At 36.6% G+C, this 26,459-nt stretch overlaps 3 protein-coding genes across 4 annotated transcripts; 1 reads left to right on the forward strand and 2 right to left on the reverse strand.

The window, feature by feature from the left end:
• Window positions 1–2,307: 2,307 nt before the first annotated feature.
• RpL38 (ribosomal protein L38) lies at window positions 2,308–5,933 on the reverse strand. 2 transcript variants are annotated; one of them, XM_086553863.1, is made up of 5 exons: window positions 5,868–5,933; window positions 5,668–5,696; window positions 5,484–5,544; window positions 2,520–2,642; window positions 2,308–2,363 (listed from the first exon to the last, which is right to left on the reverse strand). In XM_086553863.1, exons 2-5 carry the CDS (start codon window positions 5,668–5,670, stop codon window positions 2,338–2,340), a joined length of 213 nt encoding a protein of 70 aa, XP_086409989.1. In that variant the 5' UTR covers window positions 5,671–5,696; window positions 5,868–5,933; the 3' UTR covers window positions 2,308–2,337. The 2 variants fall into 2 exon arrangements, with proteins under 2 accessions (XP_086409989.1, XP_086409990.1); XM_086553864.1 differs by having other exon boundaries at window positions 5,825–5,884.
• A 116-nt stretch (window positions 5,934–6,049) lies between these two features.
• Nup75 (nuclear pore complex protein Nup75) lies at window positions 6,050–14,732 on the forward strand. The gene is made up of 15 exons (XM_043024140.2): window positions 6,050–6,141; window positions 7,798–7,903; window positions 8,399–8,588; window positions 8,776–8,939; window positions 9,269–9,390; window positions 10,411–10,536; window positions 10,656–10,778; window positions 11,100–11,318; window positions 11,628–11,725; window positions 11,855–12,072; window positions 12,656–12,774; window positions 13,231–13,330; window positions 13,700–13,799; window positions 14,135–14,260; window positions 14,406–14,732. Exons 1-15 carry the CDS (start codon window positions 6,058–6,060, stop codon window positions 14,533–14,535), a joined length of 2,025 nt encoding a protein of 674 aa, XP_042880074.2. The 5' UTR covers window positions 6,050–6,057; the 3' UTR covers window positions 14,536–14,732.
• A 2,557-nt stretch (window positions 14,733–17,289) lies between these two features.
• On the reverse strand, window positions 17,290–25,163 carry Capr (Cell cycle associated protein caprin family member). The gene is made up of 5 exons (XM_043024139.2): window positions 25,031–25,163; window positions 21,168–21,410; window positions 20,715–20,876; window positions 20,267–20,437; window positions 17,290–19,137 (listed from the first exon to the last, which is right to left on the reverse strand). Exons 1-5 carry the CDS (start codon window positions 25,142–25,144, stop codon window positions 17,797–17,799), a joined length of 2,031 nt encoding a protein of 676 aa, XP_042880073.1. The 5' UTR covers window positions 25,145–25,163; the 3' UTR covers window positions 17,290–17,796.
• Between the last annotated feature and the right edge of the window lie 1,296 nt (window positions 25,164–26,459).

Below are 26,459 nucleotides of genomic sequence, written 5' to 3' on the forward strand. Positions count from 1 at the left end.
GCAAGGACCGGTACAATAATAGTGTAGAATCGGAATCGTTAAAATGTTTGTTTCGTCCCATAACTAGTATTTTTAGGCTCTAACTTATTGGGAAATCATTATTAGATTTGAAACTCTCATTTGATACGTAAAGTAATAAATATTTTCTTAGATTCCAGTTTCAAGAAAGTTTTATGCAGTGCAGCATTTGAAAACCAGTGCGCATGAAAAAAAAAACAAGTTCACCGAAGAAGCTGGTGCTGAGGCCCATCCACCTCCAATAACAATGACAATACTAACAAAAATAATTTTAACAGTGATCTTTGCTATGCTATGTTGTCTGCAGACATTCCACTAAACAAGTTGAGTAACACCATATTCAATAATTTCTTATCAACCTATACTGGGCACAACATACCTAACCAAACAACTTTAAGAGAATATTATGTTTCTTCCTTGTGCGACAAAACCATCGAAGATTTGGGTGTCGTTGGATGAGACCACCGATGTTGAGCAAAAGTATATCGTATGCTTTATTTTCGGTATCCTAGGCGATGAAACCGAAGTAGGTAAATCGTACCTTGGGAAGGTTTCCATTTTAGAAAAAGTAAATCATTCAACAGCGGCAGCTTATTTCAACGATTCTTTAATAAAGATTCACATGTCATTTCATGTTTTGAATACGCTCCTGTTGTTTCATGTGATGTAGAAAGATTTTCTTCACAGTATAAAACTGTTCTGGTCGACAATAGAAGGAGATTCGAATTTTGAAAATTTAAAGTGTCACCTAATTGTGAAATGTAATTCTCGTGTGAAAATGCTCACATAATTATTTGTTAATTTGACGGTTGCGGGTATTTTGTTGTTTTAACTAGTTTAGTTTTGTTGAAATTAGTTCTATTACACCATTTGTAACCACTGGTTTCATTTTCTAACCTAATCCCACACCCAAAACATGTCAGATTTTGAAATTGGCTTATGGTGCATTAATTGCAGATTTTATGGACTTAAACGCATACTTTTAGTGCATAAGCGCATATTGTTCATGCATAACAGCATATTTTTTAGCGCATATAATGCATATTCGTTAGAGCATTTTGTCAACCCTAGTAATCATAATCAACATTATAAGCCGTGTTGCCGTGCGTAGAGTTATAGCACCTACATATTCTGGATTCAGTCTCCAATTGGAGCATCTTTTAATTGTGGTATATGCTCGATACTTTAATGTGGAGCCTATTCCCTTTACAAACACTAAGGTGGATCTTACAAAGCTAGTCCAAGTCGTTTATCTAGCGAGGCGTACTACCATTTATCCAAGTTTTTATTCTAAAAAATTTCAGCATTCATTAAGGATTGTATACTTCATTACCTATGTCCATTACATTATTGGCTTAGGTTTTGCTGTGTAGTGGCCAATTAAGTTATTCAATGGAGGAATGATTAATTATATAAATAGCAAACCCTATTACAAAAAGGCGAGATCCTTAAGTTTGCATAATAAAGCTCACCAGTTGTATTTAGTAGTCTTGGGCTAAGATAACGTAGCATATAAAAAGCAAGACGTTTATCATAGGATGATTATCTTTCAACACAAAAATGGTTTAATAAGTTAAAACAAAAATAGGAATTGTAAACTGACATCGGACAAAAATCCCCCCAGTGGAATAGCCAGCTGCTTCATGATTGTTTTTTTGTCCTGCAACTGTTCAAGCATACCGAGACGAATGGACACTTAGTTGTTAGACCATGTTCTCTCCACTCAATAATGGATCCAAGTCCTTTACTCAATTGCTTAGCTTAAGTGTCATTTTTATCATTTCCATTCCCTTGTACAGGCATTCGTGGTTTGATATATTTTTATCCAACACTTGTTTAGTTTTGACAAGATATTTTCGTCCTGGTGTTGCAAGTCATTTAAAAGCCACTAGATTTAAGAAATCAAATGGTTACACTTACCAAGGTATTACTCAAGTAATACTGATATCTCATAAAATTCTAGTTTTTGTCGGTATCAATTTAGTACAAGTATCCGTTTTGCAACATCAGTAAAAGAAACAAGATATTCAAGACTAGGTTAATCAGTAAAAATTGTCAAATCTTAGTCAATTACTTTAGTAAATAACTTCACCTCAATGTAGGTACTGTGGCACTTGTATAAACATTTACTTTTCATACTAAATGACATTTCTCAATGAATTGAGCATTTCAAACCTATTGGAATAAAATGTTAAAACTATAAGCTATAACTGATTGTTAAACACAAGTTATTTCCAATATTAATTGAGAATAATCTGCCTTCACAACTCAAGGTAAAATAAAAAAAAGTTTTTTTTTTTCATTTATTAAACACCCCTTTTACTTCGACTCCTTTACTTGGAGACCTGCAAAATAAAAATAAAATGTATTAGTTCTTGTAAAAAATCAAAGATGAAACTAAATTTTCCTGTATTAACCAAATAAGTGATCTGAAAACTGATACTAAGCATCTTAAAACTATAAGAAACAATTTACCATAACATTGAAGACCAAAATCTCACCTGGGGGAAGAGACTGCTTCAGCTTTTCGGCCTTCTCACGGTCGCGGATCACAAGTGTGTACAAGAACCGAGAGCAGCGGACCTTAAACTTGACATTGTGCTTGTTCTTCTTTATCCTTACAGCTGAAAAAGAATAACTCATGTCAGTTTTGTTTTCATATATTATTGGTTATGCTAAATAGACTTGGTAATTTAAAAAAAAAAATTAAAAACAGTTATTACCTTAAAATAAATTCACATACTTCCAGGTAGATCTATTTCAGCATTTGCCTACCTACTTTGAACTTGCAATAAATAATTATCATTGTAAAGTGGTAAGACCAAAATTAAGCCTAATCAGAATTGTAAAAATTGAACAATTTCCAATCTTTTAAAAACGTGTGTGCTTCTATACTAAGACACCAGATACAGATTATGGTGTCAACTCTCAGAAGCATGGGCAAAGCAAGATCAGGAGTACGACCCTAAAACAGGGCCGACAAATAACCTTCCAGAACCCAATACTCTGCCACAAAAGTAACGCCGCATGCAGAATAGCTGACATGTTGCTGACTTCTTTGTGGGAACAAGTTATTTAACCAAAATACCAACCTTGATCAGTTCTAAATTGGAATACTACATTTTTTAATCAAAATTGGCATTGAGGGAATGCATTTAAGTCAATATTGCTAATATTGCTCAAGTACTTATTCAGAATACCATTATATGCAATTTAGAATCAGGTGTGCTTACAAAATTCACTTTAAGCTAAAGATAATAGAATACAAATCCGCAAATAAAATCCAAGAAACCTTGTCTTTATAATCTCCCTTCATTCCTTTAGTGCACGCAAGGGTATGGGCTATCATCCGAAATGGGACTGTGCAAACAGTAAAATTTCAATATAGAACTTATTGTATATATATATTAAAAACACACACAGAAAGAGGCAAGGTCACAATTGTTTACCAGTCTGAGTCTACATTAATGCTAAGGCAAAAGAACATACAGCATGATGAGCTTTTAGATATTGCAAGCAACTGAATGTAAAGCTTTGTCCTATCTCTACCTTACTGAATATAAGTGGTGCTGGTTTGGTGGTCTTTGCTAGACCAAGCAGAGGCAATAACTTTACTTAATGTGGTTCCATTCTGTATAATCACCAAGGAATGCCCAGCAAATGGATAAACTATAGATTGGCAAACACTGAACTTCTATTCTCATAATTTGTCATCCTTAATGTGCTGCATATCATAACTGATTTGTGGGTTGCTTTCAGATAATGAAAACATTGCAGTACATATCAAGTACAGTAATCCCATGACAATCCAACATCATCTCATTTCTCAGTACCCAGAACTTTCATACTCCAAACAGATGGATTCCAAATTATCACATGTATACATATTTATGACCCCCGAGTAGCTGGAATCCATCATTGCAAAACATCACTTTATCAGCTGACCATTGCCAAAATTACACCAGTTTTCCATTTTTATTTGGTATTTTTCTTAAAAGGTTTTCTCGCTCCAAATATCACACTGCATTAGTAGAACATCAAATATTGTATTAATCAAAGACTAAATTTCCAACCTACACACTAAAATGGATGAGCAATGTTGACTTAATTATGATACTACCATGTCTGACGTGCATGTTAATTCCTTTTTTTACCATGAAGCAAGTAATAACTTTTTGAGTCTAGAGGCACTTTTATTGAAGAGTAATAATTTTCATTTGTATTGTAATCTTTACTGTCAGCCTTCCTTTAAATATTTCAGGAGAGTAATCACTCAGACAACTAAATTACCAGTATATAAGATCTTTTGAACTATATCCTTTACATCAAATGTTGATGTTTTCTTTGAAGGCTTAGTAACAATGCAGTAAGTCGCAGATGTTTAGACTGGGTTGCACATGTGGATATAATCTTAACCCGATCCCGACGGGCCTGGCGAAAAGTGGCAACCCCCTACACCAGGCCTATGCAATATTGCATCAGGAACGTCACACTGGTGTGTTGCCCTGTCATCAGGCAGTTGGCCCTCATCATTGGGTTAAGAGAAAAATATTTGGAGCAAAGAAATGATCAAATGGTTTCAACAAGAAATTGTTTATCAAAATAAGCTGCCAGACCATTACGTGCCAGCTCTTGAACTCTTGTATTGTAAAAAGTCCATCTATGCAAGAACACTTTACACCAATTTAGTAACATTCTTGAACTAACCTCTCTGACCTCAATCAAATTACTAAGGTTTACCACCCTCGTCTAGAACAATTCAGCTGTACTACGATATATTAACTTGAAAGAAGTTACTTAGTGGCAGGTGGGTCTACAGCTATCCATTGATTAAGCCATTTTTAAACAACACCAGTAATGACCATGTGTGTTGTAATTTGCTGTTAACAGTGTAGTACACTTGAAAAACTTATGGTCATTAATATAAAAGCAAGCATAAAGTTAGAGGTTCAACTGGAATGATCACCTTCAATTCCGGGTTCGAATTGTAAGCAAAACATGAATTCGTCTTTCAAAAAGGTGCGGTAATTTCACAACTTGGAAAGGGCCATAAAATCAAGTTTTTCATAAACTTACATACATAGATTCACTTTCCATAAAACTACTCCGGACACTGGTAACACTTTTGGCTTACTATACCAAATAAAAAATACAATAACCAAAGTAAACAATGCATCTTGCATTACACTTGCAACCACAAACTACACTGGCACTTAACGTTTAGACTTTCCATCTTTCAAATCTAATGAGGTTGACCACCAAAGACCTATGAATTAAAAACTACAAGCACATTTCATACAGGTACTTCGAAATTATAGTTTTCAAGTGTAACTAAATACACTACAGAACAAATAAAGCCCTATCCTATTCACTACGAAGATTTTGTGCCTTGCAAATTGTTACTTCACCTTAGAATCTGCCCTTAAATCTAATGCAAAAAGGTTTTAAGAAACGGCAGTACTTACATCTTGCGTCCTTCCTCCTGGCTGTAAGGAGGAAGTCCTTAATTTCCATGATCTGTCTCGGCTAAAAGAGAAATATAAAAATAAATATTTAATTTGCATGAAAGAATCTATATAGAAAACTCATAACATCATAAATGTTCGATATAATCAAGTAACATGAGTAAAACAGAATGTAAACACTCACCATGTTGGATCTCCAGCCCTTGGCGAGATCTGTAAAAGAAAACAAATTATCACTTAGTAAGAGTATACTTCATACTTATATTTTAGCTTCTGACACATCTGAATACATCACCACACAAATATATTACACCAAAAGAACTCGGACTCAGCGTATATACGAGATGATTGACGATAAATAGAAACTCCGCTCACGACACCAACCTATCACACGAAAAGCAGAACTCCGAGAGACTGTGGCCGGGCGTCAAATGAGCGAAGAAACATAACCTAATAAACATCCAATTATATTTTAGTTGTTAAGATAATTATTATAATATATATGATTCAAAATTTATTAGAATCTCTCATTCACATATTAGTATTTGCATATTTTTTTCCTTACTTTTGAATAATGGACAGTTATATATTTGACCATCGAGGAACAACAACAAACGGAGCCATGAATGTGGATTCGAAAAGCAGCGGGAGAACCTCGGTAATTTTGCAATTTTCTCTTGATATGTGTTTGATTTAAGGCATTTGGGGCCATATTTAAGGTCACGTAAAATCAGCTTGTACAATAATTATGGTGTTGTAGTTAGCAATTTGTTAACAAATGAAATAATGGAGACCGCGCGAAACGGTTCCTTGTCCTTTACGTCACGTTAGTGTATTATATTTCCCATGATTTATATTTCAGTGAATTTACGCGTTGCATGTACCACGAAACATATATTACTCAATTGCATTTCAGAGTTTTACATGAAAACATAGTTACATGGAGATTTGGTTCAACGAAAATTAAGATTTGTTTGAGTTATATTTAAATTTTCAGTGTGTCAATTAGTAGAGCTTGCAAAAATATTTTTAACAATTCACATGAAGGAGATGATTTTTGCAGTATCTTACAAGGGAAACAAATTATTGTGTATTTATTAGATATCCCAAAAAAAGTATGAAAGGAATTTGGTTGTTGATAATACATACCACTATCCACAAGGTAGACTGTCCATGGAAGTGATAGTTGCTTTTCTCCTATGACATTTTTGTGACAAATTGCTAATTAAGAAATTACATGATCATGTTAATATCATAGTAGTGCTTGTGTTGGTGTTCAGGCAAAGGCCTGTAACAATACTCTCATAGACAGGAATCTTAATTTTGAATTTGATGTGATTAGAATGAATCAGATGATATTTTTTTAATGGTAAACCTTCTGGCCACATCATCAGTGTATCCTGTATGGGAGCCAAACAGTAAATATACACATCTTAGTGAAGACTGGTTCCAAATTGCCTCAATTTCAGGAAGCCTAAACAATAAGCAATATGAAACTGGTCTTGCATACTTGTTGACAAGGGTTGTCATGGTTATTAACACTGGATTAATTGAATATCGAGGATTCTTTTTTCCGATTGATTGCTATTTTTCAAATAAGTGTATATCAGGTAAAACAAGAGTATATTAGTTGATTATCAGTAAAAGATGGAGGAAAAAGGAGCTGCTCAGAGGATTTTATTTTTATGAAAAAAAAACAAAAAAACTTTTCTGTTTTCAATTTGCATAGAAAACATCATGAATAAATAGTGTCTTTAGTTTCATCAAGGTATCAAGTTAATTCACTTTTTTCTTTAAAAGCCCCATTGTCATTAACCTCTAAAAGATGGGGCCAGTTTGGCTGCACCTGGTTATCTCGCCAGGGTATTTCACAACATGGGGGCCTAGTGCCCCAGATTATTTGTATGCTGTGGCAGTGGGCAACAGCTGCATACCCAGCAGCTAGTGCGGCCTAGAATCCCGAGGCGTTAGGCTTATGCGTTAGAATATCTTGGCATTTCGACCATTTAGAGCCAAAATAGCCCCGTCGTTAATGGGTTTATTAAAATAGATCATAAGAAAATAAAAATGAATTGCAAAAATACTTATGATATTATATTTTATTCATACTTTGCTCATCAGCAACTCTATAACAATTGACAGTATTAGTATGTTAGTATGTTTTTTATTCTTTTCCAAAGTCTTGACTTTCTCATCTTTTACAGCTTAACATACATTGCTGTAGTGAAGTTGTTATAAAAGATATTAGCATGTCTCAATATAAGATAAACCCTAATAAAGGTTTCATGTGCTTCATATCCAAAATAACCCACAGAGCATCCATGATCCTGCGATTGCCAATGGGATGCATGGAGTCATCACATCACTCAACACCATTATGGTGTTCCCACACAAGCCTGTACAGAGAAATAACATAGGAGGTGAGGAACATTTTAATTATTAAAGTTACTACTATTATATATATATATATTTTTTTTTTTCTGGATATTTTCTACAAGGTAAATAAAGATATTGTGTTGGTTTAAATACCAGAGGGTACAATATCTGCATCCTTTGTAATATTTTTACCAAATGAGAAGTACATTGGCATTGTGAAAAGTTGTAACTAGGAATATATGATACATTTACTCTTTAAATTATGGTTGTGTCTTGTTTTCAGATTTTTTTTGTTTGTTCATTTACTTTTATTGTCATTTTTTAGAAAGAAGCACCATTGAGATCAATGAAATCTGCCAATCCTGTTTCTGAATTGTGATGATTATTATTATTATTACTATTACTATTACTATTACTATTATTATTATTATTATTTTGTAATTTGGTATGCTGATGTTATACAAGTTTATAGACATGTATCTTTTCCTAACTAGATAGAGATAATATCTATCCAAAAATAATTCTGATGATCCTTTCAGCTGCACCAAGAGTTGAAGGAGCACAGATAAAGATGCATCAAGTTGAGGCCTTCTCTTGGCTATGGGGTCGACAGGCAAGAAAACTCATCAATGAAGCTGTAGGAACATTCCTTTCCCTACAAAAGACACTCAGTGAATCTGGACCTGACCAACACAAGGCTACCCTGGTGAAGAAATGTCGAGAGTACAGGTCTGTAGGTCTCCATGGAATTTGCTTTTCTTTCTGTTTATCTGTATATTCCTACCACGGATGCTGTCTAAAACTCACTCCTTTTCCTTATTTTCAACTTTTCTTTTTCCTTTTTTCTCTGATAATGTTACCAGTAAACTGATAATCACAGATTGGTATTCATATTTCCAATGTCCCATAACTTCAGATCAATGATCCAGGCCTGTGCAGAGGACACAGCCATCCAGGCTCCCTTGACCAATGGCGAAGTACCTATGGACCAAGACGAGATCGAGTCAAGTGGCCAGATGCTCTACAAGATGGAACTTATCCTCAGCCTCATTGAGATTCTGTTCATTGATACAAAGCCAGGTAGGATTTTATTTTATTTTATTTTATTTTATTATTATTATATTATATATATATATAATTTTTTTTTTTTTTTTTTTTTTTTTTTTTTTTTTTTTGTGGCGTCAAAGGAAACATGGGGAACAATACATAACCAAAGCTGGCAACAATTGATGGTTTGAGAATGTAAAAAAATATGGAATTTAACATTAGTCACAGATAATTGTACCATTTGCATACAAGAAAGATAGGAATCCCAAATATCAATTAGAAAATTAGGTAGGATGGAAATAAACTTATTTTATTTATTTGTTTTATTTTATTTTATGTAACATACCATTTCCCAAACATAGGGGGAGCAATCATGGGCCAATTGGTGAGCTGGATTCGTCTTCACTTCACACAGTGCACAGAGAAGCGGAGGGAAGCCATGGACTCTGATCACCCACACCAACACCCTGCATACTGGGAGGCGGTGAGTAAAGGGAATTTGATGCTTTTTCTTTTTATGGAGGTTGTGGTTGATTTAGCTAGTGTTTCACTTCAATTATACTGTGATATTTAGGTTATACCTAATTTCTGGATCTTTCTTTCTTCTATTTCTCCTCTGTTTTTATTTTTTTCTATTTTTTTATTCTGCTTTATCATTTTTATATCCTTTAATCACTTATTTTCATCAATTGTCATTATCCCATTGATGGTTAACACATAGTTATGGAATGTCCATTCTGGTTGGCAAAATCTTTCTTTCTTTCTTCTTTGTTTAGAAACTAAAGAGTAGACATCCCAAAATTGCTTTCTCTCATTCAAAACTACAAGGAGATATCTTATCTGTAGTCTGACACATTTCAGTCAAGTGAACAGAGCTGGTGCCTGTGGGATATTTGACTTCTACACACTACCCTTCTTAATTTCTATATTTGTATGACTTCACTTCATAAGAGTTTTCTTATTTGTAATATAGTATTTTTGTTATGAGCATAAAACAAATTTCATTCTTTCTTTTATTCATTTCTTCCAGTCTTTTTTACTACTATAGTTTACTTTTAGACCTTTTGATATTTATAAAAGATATGGTAATGTAACAAGCACAAAATAAAGATACATGTGATGGCCACTATCCTGTCAACAATCTTGAAGCAACCCATCAAAACATAGAAATTCTGTGTCTTATTCAAATGCATATCTCAGTTAATTTTCACAAATGTAAAAAAAAATATGACTGAGGAGATTCATGGTTATCTTAATTACCAGAATTATATAACTATATTTATGCAAGATTACAAAATAAGCAGGCTGAAAGAGTCATCTGATGTTAGATGACTCCTCAGGTCTTGATTGATAATTTCATAATTAATGCCAGACACTTCCATACACTTATTTCCAGTACTTCTGGTAATTTTCATTTGCTAATAACCAGGAAAACCCATGGATGTGTTATCTCATTATGACCATCAATGGGTTAATGCGTTGCATCTCTCTCTCTCTTCCACAGGTGTATGGCCTAGTGCTTCAGGGCCGAATGGATGAAGCTCGACAGATGCTCTCTCATCATCCCAATGCTGGTACTGATCCATTCCTCTCTATTGATGAACTACTGAGGAAAATGCCAGTGTACCAGGTGCAGTACGGTGTCCATTTTTTTTTCTAAAGACACAATAACTTTACTTTATTAGGACTCTTTTGTAAGGTAGATAAAATTGTGATTGCTTTATTATCATTTTTGTATTGATGTTGCAGGTCTATGGAGGTGTTTCAGAGGCAGAATTTACTGTCAGATGGCAGCACTGGCAGAGTGAATGTGAACGTCGCCTTCAGGATGCTCACTTCAGCACCTGTCATCAACTTCAAACAATATGTCAGGTGAAATGATATTAATCATGTCTTGTTTAACAATTCCAGTATTGTGTTGGTCTTTTTGCTGAGTAAAGAAAGAGAACCAAACTTGGTAGGTTGTATGTAAAGAGTTTATGCATTGTCATCTTAACCCACTCACGACGGGGGCATTTCAGCCTTGAATATCACAATGCCGGGGCTTTCGAGCGCTTAGGCCCAAATCAATTAAATGGCTGGCACAATATTGTGCCGCCCGGCCACTGGGCTTTTGAATGAGCGGTACAGAAGTGTACCACCCGTCCAGAGAGGGTTAATATTTCACAATCTCCCTTATTTCCTCCCTTGTAGATCCTTTGTGGGGACCAAGGTACCATCAACAGCCTAGTCGACTTGATGGATACCTGGTATCACCTTATGGTCTCAACTCTGCTATTCACAACCCCAACGGTGAAGCTGTTCCGCCTCCACAGTGCAGCACAGGATGCCATCACTTGCATTGGGGGCGAGCAAAGAACCACATCACTGGATCATGTGTTGTTAGCAGCAATGGAAGTTGATGCCTTGCAGGTAGGAAATGTTGTTATTGTTTGTTTGTAAATTTTCTAACAAAGAGACCACTAAAGTAACATTTAGTAATGATCATGATATTTAAGGTCCATTGTAGGTGTTTAGTCAAGTATGTGATTATGTTTTTCATTTCTTAAAAAAAAAAAAGAATTTGTATCTAGAAATTGTATTTTTTAGAAAATTACCTTTTTATTTTATTTTGTTCTTTGTGACTTTTTCTTTCTTTCTTTTTTTCCCCTTCCTTCCATCCTTCTCTCCTTCATTCTTTCTTCAAGTGCCATATTATTATCATAATTTTTTGTTTTACAGGTAATCAAGGAGTGCCAGCAGGTCTTGGATAATAGCTGGTTTACTGCTCATGTCACAGACCTCTTGTTTCACACCCTTGGGTTGAAGTCAGAGCAAAAGTAAGATATAAAAGGTTCATAGTTTTTGTTATGCATCATTTAATTTTTTTCCAGTTTATGTGTACTGAACTAAAGAAGCAATGAGGAGATTTGTTTTGTTTACCTATATTTTAATCTTCATCATTACAGGTTCTTGCCTGAACTGCGCGAGTCCTTATTACTGGACTATGCAAGCATGCTAGTTGGTCACAACAGTCTTTGGCAGGTTGGACTTCTCTACTTAGATCACTGTGGGTCAGCTGGACTAGCCATGGCACAAGCCGTTTTGCAAAGGATTCCTCTCACAGATGACTCAAGAGCAATGAAAGTCATACAGATGGCTAGTGATAGAGATTTTGATAATGTTGGTAAGTGGATGTAACAAGAATGTTTAGATGATTTGAGGTGTGTGTTTTTAATTAGGAGTTCCTAAACTGTATGTCCTTAACCCTATGATGTATGGCATCTATTCACACTGGATGATGCCTATCCGTATAATGAAAATTAAAGCTGTTCTCTGTTTTGCATAGAACAGTACAAAATACATTCAATGCAAAATAGTTGTATTCCTCTGATCACGCTGGTTCTGCAGCCTTCCAAAGTCAGCCTAAACCTCTTTTTTTATTCTTTTATTGAAAAATAGTAATTTCCTTGTCCAGATTTAAAAACAAAGGTGTGAAACTACATTGTTCACACTCTTCAAATTTTTATCTCAAGTGGCAACCTTGACATTAATCCAGGCACAGCAGCTATTACACTCATATTATTCCTCACTGCCATTGGGTTAATTGAATTTAGTTGCCCTTAGCTTTTAGACTTTAATATTAAAATCAGAATATTTGACTATTAAATGGTGACAGTGGATATATAATATAATTCTCAAACCATGTTTAGAGTTAGGTAATTATAAACAAGTAGTATATTCTAAACAACATTCACATTTCCACACAGTTGTAAGCATTTGCCGAGTGATGGGACGTCGTGCTCTTTCCCTGGGACGCTTGGGTGCTGCCATTTGGTGGGGTGTCAGATCGAGAGATGCTGCCTTCACGTCACATCTTGCTCACCAGGTTACCACTATTGTTTTGTGAAATGCCTATATGTAGAGTTGGGACACTGAACTTTATCTCATTATTATTATGATGATACTGATGTCTGTGCTTATGCAACTAGTTGATGTAAAATTTTAGTTTGATACTGTTAGTAAGAAGTATGCAGTTAGTATCTAGTTGTATGGTGTCCCAACAAATTACTCACACGTTTGAAAGAATGGCATATGTGAACTAGTAGTTTGGCTGTATACACTTTAATGATTCTCTTGTCTTCTTGTGTATGTGTACCACCCATTTAGTTAGTCCAAGGTCAAGTATACAGAATATAATTCTACAATAGGTTTATCTCAGTGTTTTTGTTTTTTTATTTAACAATCTAAATGTTATCAGTTAAATATGTTACCATTTAGTAATCACAGATATGTAGATTTAAATTCAGTGTATATTAACATTTCTTTTACTCATTGCCCTTAGATTTTGCACAAGTACGTGGCCGAGGGGAAGTTTGAGTCATCTCCCCTTCTTGATCACTTGGGCCCTGCCATGCTCCTCTCAGACACCCTGACCTTCCTTGGTAAGTGAATTTTTTTGTCCTATTTTTGGCTCATTGGAAAGAATTCTAATGGGTTCCTTCACCTTTTATTTGCAAATTTAATTGAGAATCGGAAAGCTGTTGATACTTTATATTTTGTTTATTGGTTTAGTTATAGAGACTTCTTATTGTAAGAATACTGAAGGCTATACATGTGTGTACTTGAGAGTAAGTGAGTGAGAAGTTGGTAACAAGTTATCATGTGTAAAAAAATTCTCATTAGATATGCTAATATTATAGATCTTAAAGTGTTTTCAATTAAAAGTCTGTAAGCACAAAGAAAAATCACTGCTCACAATCCACACTTTGAATGCAGTTCATATCAAGTATTTGACTTGGCCTTCCCTACAGGTAAATACAGAGAGTTCCACACCCTGTACCAGGATGGGAAGTTCCTGAATGCAGCCACCTTGCTTGTGTCTTTGATCTCCTCCAAGTTGGCTCCAGAGTAGTAAGTATTTACTCCTGTCTTTTTTTCTTTCTTTCTTTTTCCTTTTTCTTTTTCTTTGTAGACAGGGTTTCTGAATGCTGTGAAATGCTTCTATGATATTGTTTAATTTTTCATTATGCAAAAGAGATGAGGATTTCTTGGAATATAGCAGTGAAACTGAAGTTGAAGCTAATCACTTGAGTAATATTACCATTTTTGAAGAATCTACTTATTAATGTTTTTGCCTTCTGTTCTTTTCTAAGATGTTGAGAGTTTTAAGTATTTCTTGTCAACTATTTAACTCAAAAAATAATTGTTTATAAACTCCTTCAACAGATATTCATTACTAATTTCAGCTTTTGGCCAGTCCTCCTCTTGGATGCTTTACCCCTTTTGAAGAGCGAAGAACCTGTTATTACTGCAGAACAGACTTATGAGCTAATGTACTGTTTACACAATCTTAGCCATAACGTAAATAAAAAGTAAGTGGTCTCTGGTATTGGAAATGTTGGTCATACAAAGGTTAGAAAAACCTAAGTTTCCCAGATTCTTAGAACAGTTTTGATCCTGCTACAGAGATTGTTTATATATTCTAATGTTTGCATTTTTTTCCCCCCTAAATAACAGAGATAAGAATAACCCACTGGAGACAGAAGCAGCGATTACATCTTTCCTGGAGAAGGAGAAAGACATCCGATTAGCGTTGTCAGATAACTTAGCACGGGCAATTATCCACGAAGGCTCCATTCAAGATTAATGCTGTGAAGGCATATTTTATTGTTTTCATGTGGAACAGCATGTTTCTTTTGATATGAGAGTCATTTCCCTACTTTAATTACAGGGAACATGTTTCATGTTTTACTTACAATTGTACTGGATGTCTGAATTTGAAAATTTTGTACTATAATGTAAGTGTTTATTTATAGCAATATTCTAGAATAAAAGTATATGTTACTTAAGTTTTTAACTAATTACACCCAAAAGTTAAATTGCATTAAGCCTTTAAACTATTCAAGATGGATGACATATCACGAGATCAGAATATTTCCTTCACAATGAATGACATCCTATCCCGTCATAGACTTTCATCGTATACACATGTTCTACATAGTTGCATATGTATATATTTTTTTCTTCTTTTTGCCATGGCCTTGTACCTTGAGAAACCTCTGGGCAGCTGTGCATTCTTTCTATATTGCCTATATTGGCATTAGGCAAATATATGCCCTGCCATAAATGGGTTAACCCACACAGGACGGGTGGTACAGCATGTGTACCGCGCATTCAAAAGCCCAGTTGCCGGGCGGCACAGTATTGTGCCAGCTATTCAATTGATTTAGGCCTAATAATTCGAACGCCCCGGCATTTGGACATTCTAGGCTAGAAATCCCCCGTCGGGAATGGGTTAATGTTAAAAGAAAATTTCAACCTCAGGGTAAAAGAAAATACTGCAAAATTGATTACTGTAAATGAAGAATTGCCAAACACAATGAATAGTACACATTTATCTGAATGCTTTAACTTCCAGCCACACAAAGATATTGCTTGGTTCTTGAAATTTAAAAAATTACTTTTAAGAAAAATATAGGGGAGGAGCTTCCTTCTGCCCAGGTCTGGGTGGAATCATATCAAGCTAACAGAATGGCTTGATCTTTATAAGTGTTCCTGGAGCTTACCTTGTTTTGTGTTCTTTTTATCATAACCTTGATTTCCAATTGTATGAGGAAAATGTTTAACTGCAATAGTAAAATGCCAAATTTCCAGAGTAAAGTAGTTGATTTTTATAAGCTGCTCTCTCACGACTTACAGTACTCGAGGGTTGTTGGCATTCTGTGAAGCTATGATGCAGAAGTAAAGTTCCACCCCTAGATGAACCATTTGTAACACAGGAGTCTTAGAATAAATTAAGGGGTTTTACTATTAAAATTTGTAATTAAAGCTCCCTTTCTATATTTAACCTGACAAGCAGAAAAATGCAGGCTACTAAATATTCAAAAAGGTTAATCAGGTCACCATTGTTCTATATGTGCATTTGCCTTACACTTTTAATTTCTTTTTTCCCTTTATGTTTGTACAAACCTAAAGCAAATTGTTCATTATCAATTAAATATACTGCTGATAATAAAGATGTGACAAACATATCTGGTGCAATTCTCCGAGGCAGATTGTTCTTCCTTTTCTTTGTGCTACCTGTGGTTAGCTTATCTAGGCACATGTAAAATACTGATTTGTGCAAAGTATTCTATCATTGTCCTTTATTCAGAAAGTACTTTTATTGCTTTTATGCGGAACAGTTATCTAAAGCACTCCATTTCAATGTCAGGGGGTATATTTTGGTTTATAATCTCCTCCGCCATACCCCTTGGTACTTTTATTCTGATAGAGGGAATATGTAAATTTGCATACACAAATTATGGGAAGATTTTTGAAAGAGGATTAACAAACACTGCATTTTATAGTTAAAGAGTGTCCTTTACTTGTCAGTGTTCACAATTCCTCACACTGTATTTCCCAAATGCAGTCGTATGCAATATGAAGTCATATATCATGATCTGCCATGTGAATCTCACTTTCCTAAATATATATTTAACCTTGTGCATAGGTACCAATATTCTTATAAAGAAAAGAAAATTATCACAAATCAGTACATTAAAAACTTCATCTGTATACTTTTTTTAATATTTAAAATATTTGGATAGTCAAAATTTTATCTATTCAGTGGCAATTTTTCCTTTTCTTTTTTAGACATGCATATACGGTTTAATCCTATGCTAAAATACAAAGCTCTAAGTTCCAGTTTCATATAGAGAAATTTTATTTTTGACAAACTGCAGTAGTCGCCCTTACAAAATGCTTTTGAGATCCTAGGTAATGAATCTGTACAATGTATTCTGTTTTGCCTTTTTAGTGGTTGTTTCTATAATTGTTAGCAATCATAAAAGGGTAAGAATTTCCTTCAGCTGAATTACAATGGGAAAAAATCCATTTACACTGCTAGGACAGATTCCATGGCAGAGGGAAAGAAAATAACTGAATTATAAAAAATCTGTTATTTCTATTATAGCTTTTTTCAGAGCCCTTTTAAGAACCTATATATAACATCCAAAGCACTGAAAGTTGCACAAAGTTACTGACCACAGAAGATTAATAAAAGTTGAAAAGCGAATAATCATAAGATCCTACTCTCATGCAGGTAGATACTGGGATTGTAAAATACATTCAACAATAAAATTTGTAAGAAAACAAATCACCCAACACCTATTTCCTGCCTGTCTTACATATTCTTCCTTTTTGGTTAAAAACAAACAGCTCAGTTGCTTTGAGATCTCTTACTTACTGAACATTCACTAGCATTGACTATTGCATTTTTTTTTCCATAAAAATCTTAACAGAACTGCAAAATATGATACTTGTTTGTAGTTTTTCATATCCAATTCTTTGTATTCAAAGGATTTTGATAAACAATAAATTCATACCTTTCAATTCTCAAGGGTAATAGAAACTCTAAGGGTGCAGTAAATGATAATGTATTGGAAGCTTTGACAGTCTGAAAGTGGAAGAGTGAAGAAGTGGTTCAAATACCCACCTGGAAGAGGGGGGAGCATTCAGGCACCCTCCACCCCTCCCCCACACTCCAGGAATAATGTGCTTCCATAAAAATTATATAGAAAAAAAAACTTTTTTTTGTTTTGTTTTGTATAACCTTACAAGTCATGGAATAGTTTAGAGTGAAATTATTATTATTTTTTTGTATGAGTTCAAAGAACTCAATTTTCTTATTTTCCTTCTCTTTTTTGGCAAATTTTTCACTTTAATTGATGCATCACACTACATTGTCCCGTAAAGAATGCCCTGTACTGTCTCTCCAATAACTGTTTACACGTTAAAGCACTACCCTTTATCACAGGCAGTGCGAAGTCAGTACGTTGTGCAACGTAGTGCAACACCTCTAGCGTTTTAGTACACATGGTAGCCCCACTTGTCATCACAGTCACAGCTAAATCATCACCAATTTATCTCACTGTTGCTGATGCTGCTGTTGATAGGGAGGTCGCTGGCCCTGGTATCCGCCCCCACGGCCTCTGAAGTTTCCACGGGGTCCTTGTCCTCTGAAGCCACCGCGACCACCGCGAGGACCTCCCATTCCACCCCTTCCACCTCTGTATCCGCCTCCGCCATAGCCTCCTCCGTAGCCTCCTCGACCATTCTGGTAGCCACCTCCACCACCACCACTATTGCCCCGTCCACCACGGAATCCACCCCTGGTTCCAAAACCTCTACCCCTGCCTCCTCGGTAGCCTCCTCTTCTCTCGTAGTCTCCATGTCCATTGGTGGGAGCCTGAGGTTGGTTCACCTGATTCTCATCAAACTCTTCCCAGTTCCCCGTTTCTCCACCAGCCCACTTGTCATCACCATTGACTGGGACTTCTTGGACTCCCCAGTTGTTTTCTTCTGGCTGCTGCTGTTGCTGAACAACTGGCCCAGACTGCTGAGTGGGTGGCTGCTGTTCAGTCCATGGACTTGCCTCTGGGTTGAACTCTACTTCCACCTTCTCCTGAGGACGGGCCTGGGGAGGCAGAGGAATAGGTGGAGGGGGGTTGGGCGTGCTGTCCACGACAGGATTATTGGGGTACACAGGCACACCTTGGGAGTACGCAGCTACATTTATGTTGTTAAAAGTCTGGTTGGTGTAGGTTTGTGTGGAAATATTGGAGGGATGTGTTGGGTCCTGGCCTGGAGCTACCATAGGAGTGGGTGGCTGCGGCTGCTGCTGCACAGGTGACATAGTCCTTTGAGGGTCAGGTTTCACACTTCCGATGGATACCACAGCTGGATCCATGTACACTGTGGGAGGTTCTTGAGCGACCTGACTTTCCTGTAGAAAGTCAAAGCTCCCAGGAGATACAAGGTCACTAAGAGATATCTGCTGAAGCTGTGGTGGGGGAGGTTGCAAGGGTGTGGCAGCTTGCTGGGGTGGGGGCTGCTGGGGTGCTTGTTGTGGTACTTGCTGTGGGACCTGCTGAGGGGGCTGTTGTGGTAGTGGCTGAGGAGCAGGTTGCGTGAAGTAAGAGGGAGGTGCTGGTGGCAAACCAGGAGCCGCAGGCGGGGCACCAGGAACGGCAGCTGTGGTCATCTGAGCCATTGCTGCTACGATTGCCTCTTGTGTGGGCGTGACTGGGTTGGGCTCCTGGTTCAATGCTGAGGGGAGTGGGGGTGAGGTGACTGTTGGGAGCACAAGGCCAGGAGGGGGACCTTCTGTGGTGATGTTGTTCACCACTTCCTCCATAGCAGGTGCAACTAATTCGGTTTCCTCACTAATCATGCCATTTGTGTATTCCTCAGCCACCGCTTCTTTCTCCTGGAAGGAACGAGAGAAAAAAAGTGAATTTATTAGAGCACATCCTAAATTGCCTATAGATATCCCAACAATCCTTTCTGGATATCACTAAAGAGGTTTTTGCAACTACAACATAAGAAGGTATTAAACCAGGTCAGCATAAAGCACAATTTGTAAAAACAAATAAAATAAAATGAATTATGGGGAAAGGAGGAAGATCAAACGGCAAACAGAGGAGGGTCGGGTTATGCAAAGAAACACAAGGCAAATCCACACTTGTCTAGCCACCACACGGTTACAAAGTCTCCTTAAAAAAAAAAAAAAAAAAAATCTCAAGACCACTGCAAGGACAGGTTTGATCCTCAACCTTACCTTGACAACGGTAAGGATGATTCTTGAAGATCTGTCGAAAAGAACAAGACAAAAAAGCTTACTTGCCCTTCCTTTTCCTGCAACCCTGCCAACCACTTGAGCAACTTATGTACCAATTCTTAAATTTTTACAGACCACATAATGCTCACCAATAATTTTCTTTCTTTCCTTGGGTTGATCATGGTATTTTTTTCATTGGTGGCAGCCAAGAGGATTCTGACAGACTGACAATTTAACCTCAATATGTTCCAGAAAGGTTATTGGAAGTATCCTATAACTGGCTAGATCTTTCTTTCCACCCTAAAATTTCAAAAAGCTAGAATTTGAATAACTTGCTAAGCTAGTATAACAAAAAGGAATTTACCACATGCTACATCATCCTTTGTATCACAACTTAAATATTCCAAAAGCCTCAAGGAATAATTAATCAAAACAACAAGTGGTAATGAAAAAAAACAAAAAAACAAAGGCAAGTAATAGGACAAAAAAGTACGAACCAACACTGACTTAATCCAAATACAGTAATAATGAGGCACAAATGGATATATGAAACAACAATATTTACGGAGGATAGCAAGGAATGTAACTCAAGCTGATAAACGTTTGCTTCATGAAAAACGATTAACCAGTATCGACCAAAAATGCGTAACATTAACAAGGAAAATAAATCAAATGATCAATTATCAGTAACTTCGCACCATCATAAAAATCTCATATACCATCACATCCCAAGATTATCAAATTTTAGAAGTTCAAAAGCAAAAGGACAGTCACTCACGGGCTCCTCACTGATGACCTCTTCCATTGTGGTTGGTTTTCTCTCAGGATAGACACAGGCAGAAATCTGTTCCACAATATTATGCAGGGCTTTGTATGTGGTGTTGACGACTTCCTTGTTCCTCCCCTCCAGTAGATGAAGGATATGCTCTCCTGCTTTCCGTAGTTCCTCCTGATTTGGAGAGAATCAATATTTTTCCTCTAGATCTTGTAATCTTTTTGGTAGTTAAGATGAAAGTGTAATGTCAGTGCAATTATCACTATGGTCACAGATATTATTTACTGTTCTTTTACATCTTAAACTAACAAGATAATTGTTTATCCCCTCTTCCATGAAATAAAAAAAACAGAAAATAAAAACTCAAAATAATGTAAACACAACTTGCAGTATATCCACCTAGATAAAGCTCCCTCACTCAAATCTCTTGAAAAGAAAATGTGGTGCTTACATGGAATTCAGGTAAAGGCTGGCCTTCTGTCCTGGTTGGGGTCACCAATTTGAAAAAAGCATCAAGCTGATTTATGTTCTCTGGCTCAAGCTGTACAGCACCATTGGTCCCCGCCAAGAAGTCTGTGCGAGCCTCTTCCTGTCCCATTTGATGCAGAACCTCCTGCAAAAAAAGGTGATTGAATTACACACTATAATTGATATCTATGAATGCATAGTAAATTAGTCTCAGTTATAGTATATGTGCACATAATACGAAATAAAAATAAAAATGAACCTTTATATCTAAGACTTCAGGCTTATATAAATATTCAAATGTGCAATTATCAGACATCTAGAAATATCTTACCCCCTAACAGCTATACCTAATCATTCACAACTAGACTATATAAAAAAAAATACAAGACAAGAGCATGTCAACTCAATCTGATGTTTAAACATAATGAGATCATACCTGAATTTTTAAAATATCCTTCACGCGGTTCACTTCTTCTTGAAACCGTTCTTGCTGTTCCCTTTTCAACTGTCTCTTGGAAACTTTGTTGTGTTCTGAGACGATGTTAGAGCACTGCTGACTCAGCTCCCGCATCAATTCTAGGTTGGCAAGAACATTGTCATAGTTCTGTATGGCAAGCTGCTGGTCTTCATTTAGTTTCTTTCCAGCTCGGATGTCCACTCGGTACTGTTCCAGTTTGGTCTGTCCACCGGAAAAGGAAAGAGATTAAATCATGGATTAGGGCAGGTTGAATCTGCAGCAAATCAATCTAAAAGTAAAGCTTGAAACAAAGATGGCTTACAGTTTGGCAACTAAAGATAAAACAAAGTTGATGAATATTTACAAAAAGAGAATGGCACTGATATGATGAATATATCTTTTACACTATATTACTCAGAAATCTCTATCTCTAATCTTATATGCTAATGATATATCATTAAAGTTTATTCCTATTTGCATAAAAACTATTAATTACTGTGAAAATCATAGGAAAAGGGATTAGATCTTCGTGATAAAACTTCCAACAAAATGAAAAAATTAAAGTAATAAAAAAAATATATAATATATAGAGCTGATACCTTTTCCCAAAAATAAGTTAGTGTTTCAGGGTTTGTATTGCAGTCCACATTTACTCTGGTATTCCTATTAAACCAAGTTACAAAATATATTCATACACAAATTCAGCACACATGCTTCATGGCGACTGGCAAGTGATTATCAAAATTCATTACTAGTGAAATTGAATTTTTCCCTTTCTTAGTTAACCCATTCACGCTGGGGCTGTTCCGGCTCTGAAAGTTCAGAATGTTGGGGTTTTCGAATGCATAACGCCTCAGGATTCTCGGGCGCACTAGCCACGAGCCTGGGCTGTCCACTCGTTCACCCCGAGCGCCGGCATCTGACGCAAAAACCACGAAAAGTGTCAGTACGTCATCCTGCGCGAATGGGTTAAAATCATAAAAAAATTCATATTTTGAATACAACTCTTAGACTCACTAAGATAGTAAATATCACATTTGACACAATTGCACAATATCAACCTATACCATCATTCCCCATTTGCATCACACAGAGGTAATTTTCTCTTCATCCAGGTGTTTGCAGTCTTACCAACCCCCTATGAAGATGGCTCTATTTCTTTCAGTTTTCCACTTTCAAAATTTTACTTTCCTGTTTCAAATAATATCATTCATAGTATTCCCCCCCAACACCAAAATCTTGGATTGCTTGAAGTGTCCTGAAGCTGCTTGATTGGATGCATTGGAAATAAGAAGTAATGAATCATAAAACTGGATCTCTCCCCCATTAACCTCAGGAGCACTTATTTCCAAATTTATTCAAACAAAATATAATCTAGCGATATCTAGAGTTATTATCATTGTTGTACACAATCGGTATACAAAGTTGTTCCCAGAATGTCCAGCTTCATTTCCAACATATGAATTTTTCTTTACCTTTTGCTCTGGACACGAGTAGACTTAGTTCCACTACACTCCTCAGGTTATCAACAATACTTGATCAAAATCACACCACTTTATAATCAATCAATCAATCATAAACCATGGGATACCTGTACTGTCACCCTTAGCATTGTATAAAGGCCGGTATAATTCAGACTCTTAACTTAATAGCAATAACAAACATTCTCGGATAGAGAGCACATCTAGCTATACTGGGAGAGCTATCTTTTATCACATAACCTAATGAAAATTATGAACTGACATTGATTTTTACTATAGTTCCCCCATACACTTAGTCATTCCACTAGAGCTTCTTTCTTATCTTTTTTGACCCTGTTATATTACACATTGGAGGGTAAATTGGGAAAACAACAACATGCAAATATCATGTTGAATTGTATTGTCTTTGAAGCAAATAGTATGAAAATTACCTTTTCTACCCTTACATCATAATCTTTACATATGTATAAGATGAAACATTTCTGAATAACTTCTATCACTATAGATTATATTGCTTGTCATTTTCTTTTCTTCTGTAAAAACAACCACAACACCTATCATATAAGTATGTACAAGGAAGACAATCTATTCACTTTGGCAGATGTAAACACAACTTAAAGTAATGGCTCATCTACTTTAAAAAGATGGTCATACTTTGCAAGTGTGCAAAAACCCTACTCTCAGACTGATAAATTCCAGTCTTCCTGAACCCTTGTTTTGTGAGTCTTAACAAAAACACTTATCACACAAGCCTGTGCTGCTGGGAGCGCTGATAATGATTTTTTTTCCATCCCTATAATTACCGGCCCCTGGTTGCACATCAGAAATATCCTGCCCTGAATAATATTCTTAGTAAACTAAAACCACTATGGCAATGAAACTGGTCCCAACAACTACAAAGGACATGAAAAATGCTAGAGATGATGGTCAGCACACATCATAAGGACTCCATTGATACTGGACTGGTTATACTAGTGACAAGGCACAATAAGCCCATATATGAAATGGTAGTAATCAAAGAATGTCAAATTCTTGTTATAATGAAAACAGGCCTAGGCAGAAATATGATTCAGAATCGAGCCATACAGAGAGGGGAACCCTAATGCAATTGGTTAAAAAAGGCACACAACAGCACTTTTAGGTGTAATCCTCATTTCAGCAAGGTAACTCCAAAATAAATCATCAGACAAGCTTCCCTGGCAATTTATTCTCAAAAAAGGACCCTGTCTTTGTCTTTAACTACAAAAATCTTCTGAGTAGAGATAGATTCTACCAGATCAGGTAGAGTGAGGTCAGGTCAGACATGACAATAACTGACAATAGCACAGCATTTTTCAATGGGTTATTCTGATGATACTCACACTAAGAAAAATAAAACCTGTAGCACAAGTATAACTAGTAATACATATCACCAAACAGACAGCATTGGGCAGTGTGTAAACTGCCTGAAGACTCAATAAGAAAACAAAAAGGTAGTAATGATAGGAACACACAAACACACACAAGGAGCATGATAATGCGTAAGGATCTTGAAATCCATTAAGAAAATATAACACAAGTGATATTACAATTCCAGGTGCAAACAACGTGCATCTGGCAGTGCTCAAGTTAATTTGGAAATCATATCAACTGCAGAAAATGACCGAGAACGCCTACACAGTAATTTTCCACACTTTGCTACATGTTGCATCATCACAGTATAGGTAAACACCTTCCTTACGCATCAAACAAATCAGGTAGTTACTATCCTATATTTGTTTTGCTTTACAAACTCAAACTACCTATTCGAAAATGTGGAGCCGTGGGACTAAAATGCGAAAGAAATCAACGAAGTCCACAACAACACAGCTCGTGAGGCGACTTCCGACCATAACGACGCAGACGAATGCGGCAAAAAGGCCAAAACACACACGGAATATTACACACTACCCTGTCTCCCTCTAACGATGTAGTGTAATTTCCCACTCGGAGCCAATAAACACCTCGCCAGATTAAGAGTCCAGACTTGGTATACAGGAACGACTCCATTCAAAAAGTAAAAAAATAAAAAAAGACAACTTCACGAAGTACGACTCCCATGCCACCACGCGACACCTACGAGAACCTCCCTCTTTCCCTCCTCTTAATTCCCTCTTCCACCTTCAATTCCTCCGTTTTCCTCTCTCCCTCGGACAACTGCAATCCACAACGACCCCAGAAGGCGATCCAGGTCTTGCCAGGTCGTCCCGGAGCAAGGCGAGAGCTTAAAAATAAGTCACTCGAAAAATATGGTAATACTTAACATGGCCGTCGCTTTGTTCGCGAACCTCGCCTGCCCAAAATCCCCATCTCTTTTCTCGTTTCTCCCGCCCTACCACTCACCCTACGCTTCTCCAAGTTGCGGATCTTCTTCTCGAGGAGGGTAGCCACTTTCTGGATGGGCTCGAGGTTGTCTGTGGACCCTCGAGTGTCCTGTTTTAAGGAGGCAGAAGGCATTCTTCACAGGGCAACTTGTCTGTCTTTCTCTCTCTCACGCACTGCACCTCCGCCGAGCCCGCATTGTTGGAACCTTGTTGCTATTACGCTTTGTTTTTGCAATACGCATTCGCTAGGCCATTTTGGTAATGATTTGAAGATTTGTGATATTTTCTTCGATTTTTGGTATCATGTATTTATATATTTTTCGGATGGTTGATTCGTACAGAGCTGTTGTTATTGATTTTAAAAGTTTAACTGATAGACAAGTCGCGTAAAGAGCGTGCGACGCGGGAGATTTAAAAGCCGGTGATTTTTTTCAAGAAATTACTCTAAACACCATTTTCGAATTTTGATTCGTTAAGGAGGTCATAATGCAGCAAAAATAACACAAAGAGTTTACTTATATGGATAAAGTAACTCGAGTTGAATATCATTCACTACATATCAATAACTGATAACATGTGGCTGAGCGTGAAGATGCTGTGAATACTAACGACGGTATTAATAATGATAATGATTTTACCAATATCTTCAATAATATTACTAACTTCAAAACAATAATGATAATGCCATAACAACAGTAGTGATGATGATGATAATTTTTCATAATTCTAATTATTATTCTTATACTAATTCTATTTAGTTAACAGCATCATCACCTTCTTTATTACAAAATTATAGATAAAATAGTGTTTTCTATGTACATACATTACTCATATCGAATTTTCTCCCTACCTATTTCTTATAATCATTATGTATTTCTGCATCTATATACGAAGGCACACCTGTGGATTAATCTTCTCTCCCAATCTCTCTCTCTCTCTCTCTCTCTCTCTCTCTCTCTCTCTCTATATATATATATATATATATATATATATATATATATATATATATATATATCTCTCTCTCCTCTCTCTCTCCTCTCTCCTCTTCCCTCTCCTCTCCCTCTCCCTCTCCCTCTCCCTCTCCCTCTCCCTCTTCCTCTTCCTCTCCCTCTCCCTCTCCCTCTCACTCTCCCTCTCCTTCTCCTTCTCATTCAGCTCTCTCTCTCCCTCTCCCTCTCCCTCTCCCTGTCCCTGTCCCTGTCCCTGTCCCTGTCCCTGTCCCTGTCCCTGTCCCTGTCCCTGTCCCTGTCCCTGTCCCTGTCCCTGTCCCTGTCCCTGTCCCTCACACACACACACACACACACACACACACACACACACACACACACACACACACACACACACACACACACACACACACACACACACACACACACACACACACACACACACACACACACACACACACACACACACGGACGCGCGCGAACAAATAACTATAATCTAGG

The sequence above is a fragment of the Penaeus japonicus genome, unplaced genomic scaffold (genome assembly GCF_977035675.1).
Source record: "Penaeus japonicus unplaced genomic scaffold, GWHDUDI00000001_assembly GWHDUDI00000029, whole genome shotgun sequence".
NCBI classification, from domain to species: Eukaryota; Metazoa; Arthropoda; class Malacostraca; order Decapoda; family Penaeidae; genus Penaeus; species Penaeus japonicus.